Below are 21834 nucleotides of genomic sequence, written 5' to 3'. Positions count from 1 at the left end.
CCGGAATAAGTCTAGAGTGCCGGCCTGGCTGTGGTGGGGATGTGTGGAGCCCATGTACAGGGTCCCACGTTCAGAGTGGCTTTCCAGCCTGGTTCTATGTTCTGGTGTCACCATCAGGAAAGTTAAGTGTTAATGCTTTTTGATCAAAGAGACACACACTCATATGATACTGGAGGCACATGTGATTGGTTTAGATGTGAAAGCCAACACACTAACACACTAGGTAGGCAGTACTGAGGAAACCCACAGTGCTTCTGGAGGCCCGAATTCTGCTTTTAAGTGTTTCCATAGGATCTAATGTGATTCTGAATCTTTGGCACAACAAATAGTTACTGTGTGTGTTTATGTTTGTATGATGCACATCAGTACAGGCTGGAACACACACACACACACACACACACACACACACACTACGAGGTTATATCAGGCTCACTCAGGAGAGAATGCTTGGCCCATTCTACACTGATTCAGCACTGTGGCCTGTAGAATGAGCTACTTTGAAACCTTACTCATCCGCACTCCAGGTTAAGAAAGGTGGCCCTAGGTTTCCAGAAATGCAGCCAAGAAGTAACAAGGAAAGTGGGACAAAGGCCAAGAGAGAAGTCAGTGGACTGCTAGCAGTACTTAACATAATAAAAAGCCTGTTAGAAAGGAAAGGGGTCGTCATTTTATGGCACTGGAGATGACACTGAGAGGCACTATGGGAAAGCATCCCATTACTAAGGTTTCTTAAAAAAAAAAAAAAAAAGTCTGCTATCCATTCTGTCTGACAAGTACACCCAGAGGGGCAAGGGCCCTGAAGGACAGAGATCAGGGTCAAGGCCAAGGCCGGAGACCCAGTTTGAATTTATTTTCCCCTTAATGTCCCTAATACCATACTCAGTTCCTGAGAAGAAACTGGCCCGGGGGAATAATGCTGACTTATGTCTGTTCTGCCCAGATTCTAGGCTTTGACATCCTTCTGATGAAAAACCTGAAGCCTATGCTACTTGAAGTGAATGCGAACCCCAGCATGAGAATCGAGCATGAATACGAAGTAAGTGATTGCAGCACCCCATGGCCGTGAGGCTGCAGAGCTCCCCCAGGGACTGCAGTGTACCCCAGGAGGCCGGGAGGCTACAGCGCACATGCCCCTGACCGCAGGACACCCGTTCCCTTGGCTGCCCAAGGCTTGCTACCCTCGAAATTTCACACAAAGTTTCGTTTAAGTCAAATACTTTTAGCTGTGTCAAGCTCCAAACAGAGTCTATTAATATGAGACCTTTCCGACCCTCGGTAATTTCCCAGCATGCCATTCTTCTCATTTTTTTAAGGTGGGAAACTTAGAAGCAGCTGAGCCCTTCCATCAGTTTTGACAGGAACTAATTAGTTAGCCTCAGGAGATGAACTAATTGAAATTCTATGACTATGAGTTAGCCAGTCGACATTCTTGAGCCACTATGATAAACAGTACATTTAACAGTGCCTGTGCCACCCCTTGCAGCACATTTAAAGAGCTGGAGGAAATACCCCTAAAATTACTACTGGGCTTTGGGGGGATTATCTGGAATTTTCTTTCAGCCCTCTTCACATTCTCAGCTCTTACAAAAAAATAATCCAAGAAGCACAGTGCTAAGACCAGGCATGTGGTGCACACCTCTAGTCCCAAGAGTCCAGAGGGCAGAATCATGAGTTCAAGACCATCCTCAGCTACATATCAAGTCAGTGGCTAGCCTTGGCTAACAAATAACAACAAACCAATAACAACAAAACCATAACGCTATTGTTTCTCTGGGTGAGTTTTGTGAATTTGTAAAAAAGAATTTGTATGCTAATATGAAAAGGTTTAAAAATTCTCTTCTATGGATTTGTATAGGCCAGATGTAAAATTAATTGCATAGGCATTTGAGCTGGTCAGAGGCAGTCAGGGATAAGCAGTGGGGCTGGGTCACAGTTCAACTCTAACTCAGAATCCTTACCTTCCAAGCTCTCTCCAGGGGTTTTTGAAAATATCCCCAGCCTGGTGGACGAAGAGGTGAAGGTGGCCGTGATCAGGGACACGCTGCGCCTCATGGACCCGCTGAAGAAGAGAAAGGAAATCCAGTAAGTCTCTAGTGTGTCACTGCACTCTGCTGGTCCCTTCATGTCTCTGCTCTGTGTCCCAAGCAGGTGAAGTAACTTCTTAAGAGCTAAATGAATAGATCACACATTTCGTGAATAGTCCCACATAACCAGCAACTCAAAATCAGGAATGGCTGGGAATATAGCTCAATGGTGGAGTATGTGCCTAGCATGTGTGAGAAGCACTGCAACCAACCAACCCAACCAACCAACCAACCAACCAACCAACCAATACACGATGGTATTGATCAGGAGCAGGAGTTATGTGACATTGGCATTCAGTGATGCATTTCCCTTGGCCATCCAACTCCTAATCTCCCACGGCCTCAGTGACAGATTCTGCCCATGAGCATTTGACTGGCAGGAGAGTGAGAGCATGCAGGCCCCAAATGGACACGGAGAGAGCAGCCTCTGCCCTCCCTCACAGTGCTTTACACTCTTGTGGTGTGAGCTTTGAGTTTGCAGAGTGGATACCATCAACTTCTGACATCTGTAGCACAAGTCCAAACTAAATTCTCCCCACACACCCCTGCAGCCACCCATGGGGACACCAAGGGGGGGGGGACGAAGAATGTCCCTGCCTCACGTTCATGCAAGCATTCTTGATACGAAGAACATTTCACTTGTCCCCCACCACACACACACACACACACACACACACACACACACACACGTCAGGTTCCCACAAAGTGTTTGTTGTTGACTGAGTATTGTTGACTGAGTCTTGGCAGAAACCCAAAAGCAGGGGTTTCAAGGAGTTCTTCCCATATTCTTGATGTGTCAGGACTGACACAAAACTCTAAGACCTGGCCACCGCGACTGAGGCAGCGAGGCGTGCTGACTTCCCAGCAAGCGGTGTGTGTGAGGTCCCTCTGCTGAGACTCCTCATCAGTGGGGCTGTTGCCCGAGTCACCTTACAGCCATGCTTCTCACCCTTGACTGCACATGAGACCCTTCCAGAGCAGCTTTCAAGATGCCGGCACCACGGCCTCCACCTTCAGCAAGGCTGATTCTTATGGGTACTTATGAGTGGAGGTGTGTCCACACCTTGGCAGGTTCCTCCTGGCAGTCACGGTCCAGCAAGCATACCTTGCGGGAAATGTGAGTCTCTAAGATTGGTCGTCTTCAGACAGACTGGGTGGTAACTGTTCCCCTGATCTGTCCTGAAAGCAATGTCACCTCGAGCGTTCACTTCTGTGGTTTGCGTAGCTAGTTCTGTCTGTGTGGCCTCCATGGGCTCCTGCTTCAGAGACGAGGTCCTTGGGCCGCCAGATCCTTAGAGCGTCTATAGCTGGGTAGTGGGCAATGATAGGTCCACTGATAAACACACACTGCTGTTCTCATTACTTACCCGCGGGGGAAAAAAAAAAACACCGGTTAGAGTTGCGATTTAGTCAGATTAATTGCCATAAAGCACACTCCTTAAAAATCTTTCCTGTAATGGTTATTGATCTCAGCAGCCAAGATGAGGTCCCAAGGGACTTTGTGCTCCACGTGGAGAGAAGTAGGTGGCTTTCTGCGGCGTGGTGGTGCAGATTATTTTAGGATGACCTTGACACACTGGTATTCTGACTTCTTCGCTGGAAACCAGAAGTTCAAAATCCATTGTGTGGCCTGAGCACACTTTTAAATTTTAAATTAAAAGCTTTTGTTTCTTTTGCAAATTTCCTGCACGGTGCGGTGCTGTATTCACATCCTTTCTATTTCCCATTCACCCTCCGCAGCTCCTGCGCCCTTCCCTTTACTCCATCAATAGTCACTACCTCCTCCTCAATAGTCCTAGGTATACAATATAAACTATATACAAAATCTACCCAGCATGTCAGCGTAGCTGTATGTGTGCATAGGGCTGATCACTTGGGATTGGAGAGCCTATCAGAGGGCTCTTCTGCGGCCATACCACCCTGAAGGCACCCTCTCTCCTCTAAGCTCAGAGGCTAAACAGAGTCAGGGCCGGTTGGTGCTCGGATGGGAGGCCTGAGCATCCTCTAACCTTTGCTACCAAGCACAGAGGAGCAGAGGTTCGCCCTTCAGGGTAAAGCAGCACACTGAGACAGCTTCCTTCTTCCCTTTCTTGTTTCACATTACCTACACCATCCACAGGAGCTGAAGATCTGAAATTTAATTGCCATGGAGCCCAGGACCATTGATTGGGAAGGATGAAAGAGACATTTTATAACCTATCAAGTCATAAGCAGCAGCAGTACCTCATTTTTAATTTAAAAAGCATTGACGTTCGCATCGATACCCGGAGACAAAATTTTCGGGGCTCCGGCATCATTTCTAATCTAGAAACCCTTTCATCTCCCTCTTTCTTACCTGGCGCATAAGGAGGTGTGTGACTAGCTAAATGCCATTTACTGATTTTCTTTCCCTTAATCTCACCTTTTTGTTTTTATTTTTAGCCAGCATCCACGAGAGTACATTGCCCTCTGCAAAGTGCATGAATACATGAGCAATGGCTATTGTGGTAACCTTACCCAGGTTTGAGGCTAAAATTATTCTCAGTTCCTATGAGTCAAGGTAACAGGACAAAGCTCAGGGTGGGGGCCATAGCAAATGTGGGGCCAAGACCTGTGGATGCAGTTCTGAGACCACGCCATTAAAACTGTATTGAGTGACGTCGCAGTAGAATTCAGGCCCTTTATCTGCAGCAGCAGAGTTTTCCGTTTCTTTTTGTTGTTGTTTGTCTGTTGTCTCCACTTTGTATAGTAAGCTTCTAGTAAGGGCTTTGCCCAGTCGCATAGCTGCTTTGAGCCTCTGGGAGCCTTTCCTACATAATAGACAATGACACGTAAATAAAACAACGGTAACCACATTCAAATGAGACAATTTAGTGGACCCGTTTTTTACTTGGTTTGCTACTGTCTTTTGAGAGGCCGTCTCCCTGTGTGGGCCATGCTGGCCTGGAACTTGCTTTCTGTCCTTGTGGCTCAGCTTTCTGAGGCAGAAGCCTCTCTCCAAGGTGCATTTTACTGCTCAGTGAGGAGACAAGCCGACGCAAGGACTGATGGTTACTTTCCTTTTTGCAGAATTTTGAGTTTAAAACTAGTGACGTATCATAAATCTGAGGTGGGGAGATCACCGTGGACTACCACAGACGCTACCCCAAAAGGCGGCTGGCGGGGCTTGGTTCCAGGTGCCAAGATATCAGTGGGACTTGTGTGTTTGGGAGGTTAGAAAAAATTACCTTTGGAGCACAGCAGGGAGACAACCGTCACAGCAAACTAAGGTGACTGGAACCTTTTTAGTAGTTAGAAACTATCCCTAAGAGCATGGAACTGAGGAGGCTGGCACTTGAGTCTGGGAACCTCATCTCTGTGGAAGTAAAATTCATACACTAAATTTTAAGAGCATGCACCTTTAGGGCCTGGGGTGTAGCTCAGTGGTAGAAAGCTGCCAAACATGTGCGAGGCCTTAGATTTGATCCATAGCATATGGCCCCCAAAAAGCATATAAGCCAATGATATTTAGTGACATTTGGCACATTCCCGGTGTTACAGGGATCTCCATCTATCTAGCTCCAAACATGCTTGTCACGCGATGAGGAACCCATCCCTGTAAGTACTCCCCACCTGCTGCTGGAGCTACCTATCTGCCACAGATTTCCTGTACTTGGTTGTTTTTTTTTTTAAAAAAAAAAACAAAAACAACAACAACAACAACAAAAAAAACCCAAACCAACCCCCCCAAAATAAAACAAAACAAAAACAAAAAAATCCCAAGACTTTCACAATGAGCAGTCTTTTGTAATTGACTTTTTTCATTTGTATAATGTCCCTGAGGTTTAGCAATGCTACAGCACGTGTTAGAGCTTTATATAGATTATAATCTACTATATAGATTAGGCACACTGCAGTTTAGTAGCTTTTTGTCAGTTGACAGGCAGTTGGGGCGTGTCTGCCGCTAGGGTTAAGTTCTGATTTGGGTCGCCTATATTAGAGGTCACTTGTAGGGAAGGATTTTGTTTTTCTGATGTAACCAGACCTCACTTCACTGGCAGTCACTCTGTCACTCCTCTAGTCATCTGCCTGGCGCAGGATGCTCTCTCCAGGCATCTGAAGAACTCTGACTCGTCAGCAGTGAACTTGGCAGCCAGGGCCTTCCCCGAGTACCCCTCCACACCCAGAAACCAAGCTGGAGAAGGTTGGAGAGTTGTCCCAAGTCACAAGACTCATCAGACAGGAGGTAGAAATGACCAAAGTCTCCTTGCTTTGAGGTGGGTTTCTGCTGCACATTGAACGCTCAGCATCAAAGAGAAAGGGAAAATGAGGAAAACCCCTTTTCTCAAGGTATTTTGGCTGCCCAAGTCTTTGTTTTGAAAACCTATCAGACATAGTCCCCAGCTGTTGTCAGAGGAGGTCCTACTTGGGGGAAGGCACGTGTAAGCCCCGAGGGGCCACTGTACTTGCTTTCCTTTCCTGAATGTCTGTCTTTCTGGTAACTAGACTTTCCTTGGGAATTATAACTCTCTGGGACCCCCACATTTATAGAGTGTGCCAGGGAGGTAGACGTGGAGGAATCTGAGGAGATTTTATGGGGCCTGTGGATACCTCCTCGTGCCTAGAAGTTGGGCTATATTCTGCTTGCCTCTGATTCAACTACAGCTGTTTGCAACATGACTTACGGAAGCCCAGAAGGCCCCTTTCCCACAGTAACTTGTCACAGTCTCCTCCCAGTTCATTTACCTCTTCTCGCCATAATAACTCTCCTGTAAAGAATGGAGAGAGCCTGCCTCAGAGCGATTGAGACGCCCACGCGTCTTCCCTCCACAAGCATTTCTCTGGAATCCTTTGCCATTAGAACCAACAGGCAAAACTCCAAAGCAGGTAGATTCTACATGGAACCCAGGACAAAGATGAGGCGTTCCGAGAGCACTGAGAAGAGGGACCTCCCAGGCACACGGCTGGCATAGCTGGAACTCTCGAGTGTGACCAAGATATGTGGCTTCGTCCTGTCGTCTCGAAGCGTAGAGGAAGCACGTGCATCAGAAAGCACATAAACCCAGGCTCCTCCCACTTGCACTGGCAGAACTGAGTAATGATAGGAAAGATGTGTTCTTTCTTTAAAAAGCTGATTACTTTTATGTGTGCAGATGCTTTGCCTGCCTGTCTGATGCAGTCAGTGCCCACGGAGGCCAGGAGAGGGGTGTCAGAGCCCCTGAAACGAGTTAGAAACGGTTGCTAACCACATGTGAGAGCTAGGAATTGAACCCCAGATGTCTGAAAAGGTAGCCAGCACTCTCAACTCCCGAGCCACCTCTCCAGAGTTATGTGCACTAAGTATGCCATCCTAAAACGGGGACAGCATCCTTCTGATGGTGATCATGCTTCTGGAAACAGACTCTTCCAGAAGAATCATCTCGCCATCCCACAGACTGGTCCATCTGTGTGTATAGACAGCTGATCTTTGGTTGAAATCCTGAAGTTCAGTTGATGCCAAAAATTCTTTATGCCGAACCCCATGGAGCAGCATCCACAGATCCCAAGTGCTTCTGCATAAAGGAAGTCTGGGTCACAGTACAGGTGACTGTGTGTGTGTTCATTTGCATATCATTTGCATCAAGGGTCCATTAGAGAAACAAGATTCCTTTATCTTGAGTGTTTATTGAGCACTTACTGTGTGTCAAGAGTAGGACTCCAGAAGCAAATTAGCTCTCGGGCCAGAAGGGGAGGTGAGTCCCATACATAAAGATCTATAAGGTGGAGCCGGCTAAGTACAGAGGATGCAGGGAGAAACTGTCAGGAAGGAAGAGCCCATGGAGGCAGCATCTCCTGGCAGGAAGAACTTGTAAAGCAGATGAAGAGGCAGCACTGCAGCTGAGGGGTAAAGCTTGAGTGGGGCTTGAAATGCAAAGACGAGAGGAAGGGCGTCCCTGGGGGAGGGGACAGGCGGCGGAGGAGCTCTGAAGAGTTCAGGGAGGCCTCGGAGGCAGGTGGATGGAAGAGGGGGGGGAGGTCGTAGGAAGGAAGGGCCATGGCAACCCAGAGCCCAGAGGAGGGCAGCCTGGTGTCAAACGAAAAGACTCCAGAGCTTGTTTTCAGAGTGGAATGTGCGGGGATGGGGGTGGGGGGTAGGGGGTGGGGTGCTGTTCCTGGAGAGGAGGCCAGGATTCTATTATCTAAGGCCAAAGTTGGATGCTCTACCACCCAACCCTCCGAAGGGTTGCATCTACCTCAGCTGTCTGGTCCCCAGTGGTCTCAGGGTCTGGTGGGTTGTCAGCGAGCCAGAAGCATGTGGATGCATTTCCATGGGAAAACAGGCAGGAGGTGGCTAATGTTACGCACGTTCCTCTGTGTGAAACGTCAAGACATTTCCATCCCAAAATGTGGAAACGCTGAGTGAGCAGTAAGCCTCTCCTGTGTGTCGTCTGCTGTGAGTTGTCAGGAAAACAGTGTCATTCCAGAGGGACATCAGGCAGCCACAGGGTCTTTCTACCACAGGTATGCAGGTGCCCCGCCCCTATATGAGTAGAGATGGGAAACTGGATGGTCAAATAGCCAGTCAGTTAACATTATGGATAAAGTACTTGCCGTATAAGCCCCAAGGATGGGAGTTCAGACTCCAAGCCCAACAGAAAACCAGTGAGGTATGGTATGGCCACCTGTATGGTAGAGTATGGTAGAGGCCAGAATGTATTCCCAGAATCTGGGAGGAGGGTTCTCAGTAATATGGCTGGCTGGTCTGGGTTCAGAGAAAGAGACCCTGTCTCAGCGAATAAAGTGGAGACCTGTCTGTCCCTTCACTGTGAGCCAGAGCAGGGCCTTGTCTCTCACTTTATGTGGGCTAAGCAAGTGAGCAGGTGCTTCTGTGTGAGAAAGGACCTCAGCCAACCAGGAAGCTTCTTGGTCTTCAGTAATGTCCCAAACCGGAAGGGCTGAAGTATAAGTTGGGGTGTAGAGAGGAGAGCCTTGGTAGGAGGATTTCCATCAAAAGTCGGACAGGGGTTTGTCTCCCTCTGTATGATTACCGTCTGAGGTCTGAGATCAGAGCAGAGATCCACTCCTGGCTTGTGTATAGTTGGGGAGCAGAACGGGTGAGCACAGGGCTGTGCAGTCAGACGCTTCGGGTAAATCCCGGCTCTGCCATTTTTAGCCATAAAAGGTTTTTGTCTCCTTACTCTGAGCTCTGCTTCCTTCATCCATAAAAGGGAGTTTTTCAGTGAGATTTTTTTTTTTAAATCTGCAAAGCAATGAAAAGTTCTTGCTTTGGAGGGAGGGACAATCTCACTTATTCGTGGGAGAGCCCTTGCTGTGGGAAGTGTCCAATCTGAATAGTTTTAAATAAGTGACCATTGTGCGGTGCGGTGCGGTGCCGTGCGGTGCGGTGTGTGTACGTGTGTGGTGTGCGTGTGCGTGTGTGTGCGTGTGTGTGTGTGTGTGTGTGTGTGTGTGTGTGGTGTGTGTGTGTGTGCGCGCGCGCGTGCGTGCGTGCGTGTGTGTGTGTGTGTGTGTGCGTGTGTGTGTGTGTGCACGTGTGTGTGCGTGTGGTGTTTAAGGGAAAGTATGGGAGAAGTATGCAGTAAGTAGGAAGAGCTATGGCTGTGACAGGTTAATCTTTGGCTGTGGGGAGGGATTTGATTTCCCTCTAATTATCTGCTAGATTAAAAGAAAGATGAGAAGGAAGGTCCGCTCCAGCATTCTCGGGAGCCCTGGGTTATCACGCCCAATGGTCGGCAATATTCTTCAGCTGCTCTCTTTCCTCCTATTTTCATGCAATTTCCATTTCTTCCTTCACTTTGAGCAACTCTCAAGGCAGAGGCTAATGTGCGGGGCGTGGGAGAGATCAGGATCTGAGCAGTTCAGAGCAGTAGGGCCTGGCCTCACGCTCCCTCGTCCACCCTTGCACCCTTGCAAGTTAGGGCTGCCTGCCGGTGAGCACAGCAGCACTCCACACCAGCTCTGGCTGCAGAGCCAGCTCTCGCCGGCCGGTGGATGGCTTCCTTAACGTTCCTCCAGACTGTACTATCCCCGCCCCGTCTTCCCGGCCCCCACAGCATGGAAGCAGATAGCATGTCAGTGGATGCACAAGGGAAAGCTTGTCTGCTTGTCCACCCGTGCCACAGCCTGGGTCAGCGCTGCACCTGAGTCTGGTGAATGCAGTTAGAATGCAGTAGGCATGCCACGAGGAGACCAGCTGGGCCTGTGGGGCAGGATAGAGATGGCCTAGAAGCCTCAGCAGAAGCTCCAGCACAGTCCTAATGAAACTTCTTGGTCACCAGAAAATGGAGACTATAATATCCAGCTATGCCCCGCCCCATCAGCTATGCCCCACCCCATGCAGCTATGTCTCCCATGGAAGCATGTATTGCTTTTATTCCTGACTCTTAGTTTCTGCCCCACCCACAGCGCCACAGCAGTGTGCGTTCAGAGGCCTGCTTGCTGGCTCAGTCCTTGAACGAAGGGACGTCCTGTCTTTAAGATGCCTGTGATGACTAGCATTGACCATTGACTTGATAAGATCTAGGATCACCTGGGAGGCAAGCCTCTGGGACTGTCTCTGGATGTCTAGACTAGGTTAACTGAGGTAGGAAAACCCATCCTGAATGTAGGCTAGAGTCCTGGAATAAATAAAGAAGGGGTGAGGGAGGGGGAACTGAATTCCAGCATTTATCTCTGTCTGCTTCCCGATGCAGCAAAGTGACCAGCCACCTCACACTCCCGCTGCCATGGTGAACTGCATCGTCATGTGTTGAGCCTTAATAAACCCCGCCCTCCTTAAGTTCCCCTCTGTGAGGTGGTTTACTCCAGCAATGCAGAAGTGGTTGCCTGTCTATCCTCCATGTGGTTGTAACTCACGGCTAGTCTCTCAGAGCCTCACAACGGCGTTGGCATATTTAAGGGACACTTGGCTCCAGCCGTGCATTGCCCCGTGTCTGTCAGGGGTAGGAGTGGTGAAGGAGCTGAACTCCGGTGCAGAGGTGGAGGGCTTCTCTGGAGAGCCAGCCCCTGGCTTCCCCAGCCATCTCTGCACCCTGCACACTGTCATCATCGTCATCATCGTCATCATCATCATCATCATCATCATCATCATCATCGCTATCACCCCACACACACCTGCACGCCCCTCTGCTGTCTCACAGTCATCCCAGATCGCTTACTGTCAAGCATCCTCCCTACTGTGTGCAGCAGGCATCCTGTGAGTCCTTAGCCCATTCTATAGGCCCAAAATCCAAGGTACAGGAAGGCTGTCTTCAGCTCTGGGTCTTAGGACCCCATCTCTTGCTGGAAGGAGCAATTAGCCTACATACAAAATCAGCTGAGGTGGGATTTCTACATACAATGAACCGTGTGAAATGTCATAGGAGATGGAGGCTAGACTCTGTCCTCCAAGGCCTGATTAAGCAGAGGATCTGGAAATCCTCTGCTAGGAAGGAAAAGGGATGCACTGAGGATGTCTCAGCTCAGAGGAGAGACAGCCCAGAGCTAAGCTGTGTGTAGCTTCAAAGAGTGTAGTGGGAGATGGACTAATGTCTCTGCAGGTGCCGGGGCAGAACAAGGAACTGAGGCTCAAGTTAGAGGCAGAGACAGTAAGACTCAGCGGAAAGCACAAAGCTTCCCTTTGCTGGCAACGTCACCAACCGACCCACAGGAGTCCTGAGTTCCATGCAGCCAGAAGTGAAGCCAAGGTCAAATAAGACGGAGCAAAGGAAAGGCAGCCCTGGGGTGCGTACACAGGGTTCAGAGCATGAGCGTGTGACGGAGCACATCACTTAACACCCCTAAACTCCAGCTTCCCACGCTACACAGTGGGATCACGGTGGGATGGTGACCTGCGTTGCACATTTAATTGGAGCATTACTGGATGCAGGCAGGGTTTTAGTGATCTTAGCTCTCAGCTCCAGAGTCGTTGCGCCCATTTGACTCCATTGTGATGATTCGGAGCTTCGTGGTCAGCATGTGTTAGAGCAGAGCCACTTCCTCATGACAGCAGAAGGGAGGGCACACACCGCCACCTGGAGAGCAGGCCCCAGTAACCTGCTGCTTTCCACCTTTCTCTCCCCACATCCCAAGAGCCCAGGAAGTATGCACTCACCAATGAATGGGCCCGTTAATGAGACCAGGACCTTCGGAGTCTGGTTAGCTGTGCCCTACTTCTGAATATTGCAATATCGGGGGCAAAGCCTTCAACTCATAAGCTTTAGGGGGGGCACATTGTAGATCCTAACCATAATAGTTTTTTGGAGCAAATAAGGGATCAGAACAGATTTCAGGGTACATTTTCTCCAGAAGTATCTATTGGGTTCTTCCTAGGGGCGTGGCTCATGAATACCTGTGTGCTCATCAGTTTGCATGCAGACCCACCCCTTGTCCTTGTGATACCCATCCCTTGTCCTTGTGATACCCACCCCTCATCCTTGTGATACCCACCCCTTGTCCTTGTGATACCCACCCCTTGTCCTTGTGATACCCACCCCTTGTCCTTGTGATACCCTAGGTGGAGCACAACTAAGATCCCAGCCTCTCTTATCTCTTCCCACTCTTGATTCCACCACTTCAGGATGAGGGTAGATACTCCACACACACACACACACACACACACACACACACACACACACACACGCTCTGGCTTTAGGTCTATCCCACCATCAGACACCCTCTGGGAAGCGATCCTTCAGCCTCTGGGGTTGAGTGCTGAGATAATCAGGATGCCTCATTCCTTTATGTAAACGGTGGACAGTGCCCCTCGGGGAGGACACCCTGGACACAGCTTCCCAACGACTCCGAGAGCAAGGGATGCCCCAGTTTTAACTGAACTCTGTTCATATCGCTTGCAACCAGAGCACTGAAAACAAGACGGAGCTTCACCAGAAACCCGCATTTCTGTCACCCGCCCTCTTTCCCTGCCTTTCTGTGTGGGTTTCTTAAGACAATCAAAGTATTAATGATTGTCAAACCTAACCTTTAAGGCACCATCACATCCATTTAAAACAATTCTTCTAATGAGGGAGAAGTTGCAGCCCCCTCCCCCGTCCCTGTTCAGTCTCCTGCAGCTGGTTTGCAGGCAAAGTCCTAGATGCATTCTTAATTTTGACTCAGCCTTTCTCCAGCAGAACAAGTGGTGGGGAAAATTTTTTTCTCTAGGCAACAGCAACTCTTCTGTCTCATTTGTTTGCTTGGTTTTTTTTTTTTTTTTTTTCACTTTAGCATGGCAGCTTGAAAGGCTGCTGCTGGTTTGAACCTCAGTCCTTCCAGAAACATGTCCTTCCTTCATGATCAGAAAATATAACTTGCAGATTTTAGCCATCTAATTATTGAATGCGGAAGTGCCCCCTCCTCTTGATGAATATTTTAAGGCGGAACAGTAGGCAAATGCTACCTTGCTCCCACAGTTCACTGGAGCTCTGAACCCTCGCGTTTCCCTTTTATCTGATTGCCCTGACCAGAGAGCTCTGCTTTCCTCGGCTCCGTGCCAGGACCAGGCCAGGGTGGCTGTGGAGGACAGGTCATCCTCCAGCCCTTTAGCTTACCCATGGATCTCCAAATGTCCTTGCTGGAAATAGAATTTGAAGCAATCCTTTCTTACAGACGGGGTTGCTGTCGTCTATGGTGCCAGGAGGCAGAAGGTTTCGGAGTCCTCTGGGCCTGGATTTGGGAACAGCTTTTCCCCTTGCTCTCTGTGAAATCTGGGGCAGTTGACTTGCCTGAGCCTTCATTTCTCCATCAGCTAAAAGTTCATAATGGTAGACGGCTGTTTAGCAGGAATGTTGCGATGCCAAAGTGAGCCACTGTGCCTAACCCACAGTGCGCTGCCTGGATGGGGGGCATTTCATGAGTGGTAATTGTCTGATAATTAGCCTGTTTGTTACACTCATCTACAGCCACAGTGCTGAGCACATCGGGCTGATGGCACTAGCATTAACGTTATTACAATCCTCACAAATGGATACATACCGTAATACAGTTGTCCTTCCCAGCATCCCCCACGGTACCAAACCCTGTGGATGCTCAAGTCCTTTACACAGAGCAGCAGAGTGTCTGCATGTAACCCTCACACCTCGCCTCCCATCCACTTTAGATTATCTGCAGACTCCTTGTAATACCTAATACAATGTAAATGCTGCCTAAGCAGTTGCTGTACTGTATTGTTCGGGAAATGACCCTTTGAAAATCGGCTATACATAGTCAGTAAAAGTGTAGCTTCTTTCCCGAGCATTGCCCACCCTTGGTTGAGTCCTTGGACGCAGACCTCACAGATGCAGAAGGCAAACTGTAGACAGGTTTCCTCCATTCAAGTCATGTGTGTTTTATTTTTTGAAGACAGGAATTTATCTAAACAAATGGATAGTGTAACAAGAGTTCAGCAAGACTGAAGTAAGTCAACAGTGCCCATGTTTCTAGTTTAATTAGAGTGACCTCCGATGCAAAGCATTCGGTCCCTTCGTGCCTCACATTGGAAATGCATCCCTCTAATTTCCATGGGCAGGGACCCTAAACAAAGGCAGTCTCCTGGGGAAGGTAGCTCTGACAGAGCTAGCAGGCGAGGCTGCCAGTGGCGAGGCTGCCAGTGCCTGCCTCCCTCCGTGCACTCCGAAGCTGACCTTGGGCAAGCCTCTGCTCTTCCCCTGGCTCGAGGTTTGCTCGTCTTGCTGTCTGCCATGTTGCAAAACCCGCAGCTCTTATGAGTACGATGATTTGTCATTTGGAAGAGAGAGATAAAAATAAGAAGGAAGATTTCATCTTTTAAAAACCCTTGGACTCTGCACATTTTGCTGGTTGCTTTTAAACCATTAGCTATGAGGTGCCAGATCCTGGAGGCCGGCCTAATTGGGAGCTGCAGATCTTGTCTACTGTAGCCGTGCTTTCGAGAAGTGTTTCTGACAGTCTCTCACCACCCTGCCACTTGCTTCCAACCGCAGGGATCTGCTTCTCCACGGCAGTCACAAGAAACACTTCAGTCCCGCTCGTAAACGTTAATTAGTTTGAAAAAGAGAAACAGGATTTGTGGTTCTTAAAATAGTTGCGGATATAGAAGGCCACTTCCCCAGCGTTGTTGTGATCTGGGCCCCACTGTGAGGCATTGCACGGCTCCTCTGCCCAAGTTTATGACTAACATCTTCCAAACTTGCTAGCTAGTGTGTGCACTTAGGGAAGAGATTGGTCCTCGTCCCTGCACTTAGCTATTTGAGATGTGACCTCTGTGTCCTCCATGGTCTGGCTACAGGATATACCAGCTGTCTGCGAGGCATCTTTCCATTGGTGTTGGAAGCCAGTTGACCTTTGATTACAGTGTTGGTGAAGACCAGACAACAGTCTGGTCTCCATGAGCAGTATTCCAGGTACGATGCTCATGCATGCAATCCCCGCCTTTCCTTTGGAAGGCTGAGGCAGAGGAATTATGATGAGTTCAAGCCCAGCCTGAGCTATGTTGTGAGTTTGAGATCAGCATGGAGACTGTGAGTAGCAGCAGCCCTGGCTCCACCACTGGCTCGCTCGTTGACACATTCTATAGGCCAGGTGCCACACTGGGCCCGTGGATACAAAGAGAGTGTTGTATGTGCAGAGACTTCTGCATCTCCTCAGCTTGGGGCTTGGGTTCCACTGCTGTGCTGTGGTATTTTTTTTTTTAATGTATAGGGATGGTTTGCTTGTGTGCACGCCTTGCACCAACCGTGTGCTGTGCCCACAGAGGCCAGAAGGGAGCTTTGGGTCCTTGGAACTGGAGTAACGTGTACTTGTGAGCTGCCATGTGGGTGCTCAGAATCAAACCTGGGTCCTCTGGAAGAGGAACCAGTGCTCCTGACTGCAGTCATCCATCGCTCCTGGGTCTGTCTCCTGGTTAGTTTTAGCCATTAACTTGACACCACCTGAGAGGGGTGTCTCAACTGAGGGATTTCCTCGAACAGATTGGTCTCTGGGGGATTGTCTTGACTATTAACTGAGGAACCTAACCCTGATACCATTCCATGGGCCAAAGCCAGAACTGTCTGAGAGAGAGAAGTGGCCAAGCATATGCACCAAGCGAGCGCAGGTCTGTGTTCTGTCTCTGCTCTTGGCTGTGGATGCGTGGGGACTGGCTGAGCTTACTGAGCCCTGCCTTGCCGCCCTCTCAGTGATGGATGGAACCAGGACATGCAGGCCGAACAAACCCCTCCCTCCCCTCCCCTGAGGCGCTTTCGCCTGGATATTTCATCATAGCGTAGATGTTAAACCAGAACAGCTGCCGAGGGTCCTTCGTGTTCCCAAAGTCCATCAACACAGCAGTCAGTCTTGGGCTATCACCCAGGGCCTCGCTCCAGCAACAGGCAGCTCCTGGACACGGTCCAGATTGTAGAAGCCCCAGTAAATACACTTAGCTTGTGATTGTGGTCGTACCCCACATGAGGGCTGAGGGAGTTAGCTTGCCTATGATGAGGACGGTCTTGTCTCGAAATAGACTGGCTTTAGCTTGTGCTTGGAGTTGAAAACTACCTGTTCTTGGCCCTTGCTGGTATTCAGTTTACCTTTACTGCACCTTAGATTCTGGTCTCTAAATTGGGGGAAGTTTAGTGCCTTCTTTATGGGCAGTGCATTCTTTTTGGATTTATGTTTGCTTTTCTAGTTTGTTTCACACTTAAGACATTTTTGCAATATTACCCTATCCCCCCCCCTTTCCCATTAAACTATGTGGATTATTCTGGGTTACGAAAATTACCCTCATACAACATAATATTTATTTATCATACACCTGACCACATGCAAGCCTCTTGTAAATCGGAAGTCGTGTGGAACTGTGAGTGGAATTCATCATTCCAGCCCGCATAAAAGACGCACGGTCCGGGTATTTTATTTATTTTATCACAAGCCATGAGCCTAGGTTTGGAAATATTCCAACTTCTTTACCAGCCATAGTGTCCTCTACTTGTGGTCCTGGTCCATCTCCTCTCCTACTGGCTTCCTCCATTCTCTGTCCTCTCCTCTTCCCTCTTCCCCCTCTCTCCCTGAAGCCCCCTCACCTGATCCTCAAGTCCCACCTCTCTCCCTCTACTGCCCAATCACAGGCTCTGGCGTTTTATTGACCAGTTACATCAGGGAACAAGGTTTACATAGCATTTCTTGGTGTGCATGAGGATCTGCTCATCAGTGGGGGCGGGGCAGCTCTTGAGAGCCAGTAGTCAGCATTAGAATACAAACAGCGGCAGCCCAACACGCTCCAGGGGAACTCGGAGGGAAGCCAGGAGCCCAGCTTCAGAATTATCTGAGAATAAGATAAAGGGATAAAGACAATAGAACTTGAATCTCACCCTCATTGTCGAAGAGGTGATGCCAGAGAGAGACATTTTTCCTAACCCTGCAACCCACGGGCAGGACTGTGGGGAACCAGAGTCAGGCCTGGAATCAGTAGGAATGAGGAGGCGGTGGGTGTCTGGGCCCCCCTCTGCACACTGTCTTCCTCCAAATTCACCAGTCACCTCTCCTCCAAGCGAGGCCCCAATCCTGTGCCGGTTGTGCTTAGTTCTGAAGGTGAAATAAGGCTCAGGGAAGAGCACCGCTGGCAAAGAGACGCAGACGCAGATTCAGGCTCCAATTCTAGTGTCCCGTGTTCAGCTGTGGGACCCCCTGCCCACACTGCACCTCATCCACAGAAAGAGACACATGGTGGGTTGCTGTGAAAATGAGGAGGGCTAATACATGGACGTGCCACCCTTGGGAGTGCTCAATAAATAACGATAGGGGGAAAGACACAGCGGCACACACAGACTTCCTCGGTAAATGGTAGAGATTTACATCAATTGCTTCCACATATGTATAAAGAAATACTGTTAAGTCTGATGCCGGTTTTAGCTAATCTGGAATTCTTTTGGCTGTTTGTTAGCACTACTTATTTCAGTAGCCGGGCACCTGGTTGCTGTCTCCTACTCTCCTCCTTGTTAGCTCTTACAAAGAAGGATCACAAGCATGAAGGAAAGGAGAAATTAAATTAATGAGAAACCTCTGTGCATCGCAAATGGCCATTCTCCGATGCTAGCTATTTTTATAGGTTCTCCTGGAAGCTGTCACATAATTCTGTAGCGGCCATTTCAAAGCATTTGTGCCAGCTGATTTATGCTGAGAAATCACTGGTGGAAATTTGACACAGGCCTGGCATGTCCCTAGGCCATCAGGCTTCAAGGGACGGCACTACTGTCAGAGGCAGCCCGGGAGGAGCACTCGGGAGTGGGAAGGAGTGGACACCCGTGGAGTCCTGCTGGCCCCTCTGTCCTCCCAGTCATCATGGCCACTGGATTTAACGAGGGTTACTTTAGACAGGAACTTTCTGGTTTAATTTAGACCATAACCCTACCAAGTATCATGATGCCATTTGACTGTTTCTATGTTCGCCCCAGGACTTGGGCAGAGTCCGGGTTTGAACCAGGCTCGGCTCATGCCGGATTCCGAGACAGCCTCATTGGGAGCTGAGGGGACCCGTCTCCGTGCCCAGAGAAGGTCCTGTAAAGGTCCTTGTGCTTGGGCGGCAAGCACTTTACCCACTGAGCCGTCTCCCCCTCCCCTGGATCGCCTCCATCTCCCACAGGATCCACCGCGACTGTGAGAGTGGGTCATAGACCAGGAACATCACGAAACATGAACTTCACTCCGCTCATTGTGGCTTCGCTGGAGTTACTCACAAACATGTCATCCGACCAATCAGTCTCATGCGAGGTTTTAGCTTAGTAGATCGGAGATCGGCCCTCACTGCCAGGACGCCACATTTCTGGGGCAGTTGCTCTTGGTGAGAAATGCTGAGTGGGTGTGCCCAGGGGGTCGGGTCGTGAGCTTGCATCCCATGACATTTCTGTCTCTTCTCCTCTCACATGAGCTGTGGGGTACTCAGAAAACCCACTCCCGCGTTGCCTCTCGGTGTTGTCCGTCAGCAGTGGTGACATGCGCTCCCTAGCCCCGGGAAAGGCCAAGGGTTTGGCTGGTAGAGTAGGGGAATGGACAGTGGAGCTCCAGGCCCCTAAGTCCAGCTCTGTCACCTCCAGCTCTGTGACCTTGGGCAAGGCTGGTCATGGTGCCTCACCTTCTGTATCTATGTATAAATCAGGAGAATCAGGAGAAGATGTGCCACATGCACTGACTGCAAGGTTTGTGAAGTCCAGAGCCTGGCGGGAGGCAGGGCGCAGAGTAAAACAGGCATCAACACCTAACACTTTTAGAGTCCCTAGACATGGGGGATGTTATTCAAGCAGCAGTAGCCACTATGCATAATTATTATCATTTGCTAATTATAAAAATGTTCATAAAGTTTCCATTTTTCCATCTTTTTAATATTGAGGCCATATTATCTTTTGATAAACATTGACTAAATGAGGGTCAGGGTTGTAGTCGATGACAATCCTTCCTTTACTGTTGGTTCCACTGGTCAGAACAGAGAGCTGGCCCAGAGTCACTGCTCGGGCTCTTTTTTGGTGTTGCGTTCTCACTGGGTAGCTGTGGGATATGCTTTTTCTCCTCTGTAAAATGGGGGAGACTCATACTACCTCAGGGTCATTGAGAGGGTTAAGAAAGTTACTCCGTCACAGGGCTTGGGGTATGACTTGGTGTCTAATAGCTATGGAGCAAAGGGCAGTTGTGTGGCGTGCATCTAAGGACATCAAGGTCTGTGCTTGGTAGGGGGAAAGTAGGTGCTCATTAAACACAAGTTCCTTTATTCCTTTGCAATCCTCTCTCCCCTTCCATCTTTCACTAGCACTGTGACTAAGTTTCCCAGCTGGGGAGCTCTGCAGACGGCAGAACCATGTTGGGGACAGAGAAGTGTCATAGCCTGAGCACCTTCTGCTAGTGGCACCTGTCACTATCTACCAGGAGGCTCCCGCCAGGATTCCAACACTCGACTCGTCATGTGCAGGCAGCTCGGGCAGGGACTGGCTGCCAGGCACCCTTTCCACGGGGACCTTGCCCACCGCCATTCCCCTTTTTATTGTCATGAAGTAATTGAGTCAAATCCCTCCAGCCAATAGCAGCACACAAAATGCATCTGTGCCCCTGTGGCAGCCTCATTAAAAGTGCAGAATTACATTTTCCATACTCTGGGGGCTTCCCTTTCTGAATTAAAAAAAAATGCAACAACAACAAAACCCTTTTCCATTTATTTAGCTATTTGGAATTGGAATCTTTCTCTTAATACAATCTTTTTTATGTTTATTTGTTTGCTGGGGGTGGGGGATGAGACATGAGCCGTAGCACGTGTGTAGTGGTCAGAAGAGATCTTGTGGGAGTCAGTGCCTCCCCTTCCTTCATTTTGGTTCTGGAAGGTCAGAAGGAGTCTTCCATGGCTGTTCCATCCCCTCACCAGCCCCCTCAGAATCTTCCTGAGTGTGTTAGACACCTGCTTCCAGAAATCAAAGAAAGCAATTTGACATTTGTTTTCTCTTTCCTTGTTGCCTTGGAATGAAGAGATGTGCTAATAAACTGGCTTTCAAAATACAAAACAAAACACTCCACACTCTCTGGTTGTGTTTGCATTTTCTCCACAGTGTAAACACTCTTCCTCGGTGGGTCTCAACAACCAGCTTAGAAAGGGTCTTGAATATTCATAGGCTGCTTGTAAGGGAACGGAAGCCACAGCCAAAGCCTTGGTCAGGTGGAAGAGACAAGAGACGGCTGTCAATCCCCGGTAGGCCTGGCTTTGGGACTCATTTAACACTCAAGGGCTGGCTTACCTGGAGTAGGGGGATTCCTGGAGCTTCCTTTATTGGGATAGCAGTGGCCTCAGGAGAGTGATGACAAATACAAGGTAGAGTGACACACCAGGAGCCTCAAACTCAAGGGCCACATTGACCAAGGCCTAGGTCAAGCCTTGGGCCAGCACCTGAATCTGTCACCATGGCTTGGCCGCAGCTGGGGACCATCAGAGAACTCCACTGGTATCTCCAGCAGCTAAACCAGGATTTCTGAAGATGCTGGGCAGCGGTGGGTGGCCAGCATGTCTGTCACCTCCCTACTGTACACAAGGCACAGCTGCAGAATGGCTTCCCTGCCTCTTACAGCCTGGCACTGAACGGCAACCTGGTCACTGTTCTTTGATTTGGCTTTTTTAGTTGTTTTCAATCTTTCTCAACCCTAATGGCTTGGCCTCTAGGTACCCCCGTCTTCAGCCAGACCCCTCCCTCTGCAGGGATGCCCCACCCCTGGTTTTGTCTTGCTGGGGGCTGCGAGTGTGCTTTGTTCCACCTCTGTCTCTTAAGCGAAGATGGCTCTGCTGGGGGCTCATAAATTTTGAGATTCCGCCCCCGCCCCCATTTTTCCCTACTCTAGCCATGGGAAGCTTGTTGGAGATAGTAAGTGTGCCGTGTCCTCTCGCACCTTTGGTCATACTCTTCCCTCTACCCGTGATGCTCCTATTTCCACCGAGGGACCTATCACCTCCCCAAAATCAGCTCAAGCTCATCTCCCGAATCCCTCTTGGCCTATCTAGGAAAGAGGGCACACGCTTGCTTCTTGAGGGCTTAGAGTCACCTAGGAGACAAGCCTCTGGGCATGCCGGGAAGGGGTCTGGAGATTCTGCTAACTGAGGTGGGAGGAGCCATCTTAACTGAGGATGGCACTACAGTGAACGGTAGTCCTAAACGGAGTAAGGAGGAGGTTAGTGGAATATGGGCGTTCACCTCTCTCTGCTTTCTGATTACGGATGCAAAGCAGATGTCTCACGTTTCAGATGCCATGGCCTCTTCGCCATGATGGGCTGCACCTTGAACTGTGAACCAAGACTGATCTCTTTGTTCAGTTTCTGAGGTCAGATATTTTGTCTCAGCAACACATAAAGCGAAGC

At 49.3% G+C, this 21834-nt stretch overlaps 1 protein-coding gene across 1 annotated transcript in view; it reads left to right on the top strand.

The window, feature by feature from the left end:
* Ttll11 (tubulin tyrosine ligase like 11) overlaps positions 1-21834 on the top strand; it is a 228454-nt gene that overhangs the window by 88283 nt on the left and 118337 nt on the right. The window contains exons 5-6 of the mRNA XM_052182350.1: positions 941-1036; positions 1967-2082. Of these exons, the coding sequence (XP_052038310.1) occupies positions 941-1036; positions 1967-2082 (212 nt within the window). The remainder of the gene's footprint in view (positions 1-940; positions 1037-1966; positions 2083-21834) is intronic.

Source organism: Apodemus sylvaticus, chromosome 5 (genome assembly GCF_947179515.1).
Source record: "Apodemus sylvaticus chromosome 5, mApoSyl1.1, whole genome shotgun sequence".
In the NCBI taxonomy this organism is placed as follows: domain Eukaryota; kingdom Metazoa; phylum Chordata; class Mammalia; order Rodentia; family Muridae; genus Apodemus; species Apodemus sylvaticus.
The sequence above is the reverse complement of the archived record's forward strand: the minus strand, read 5'-3'. Positions and strand labels throughout refer to the sequence as shown.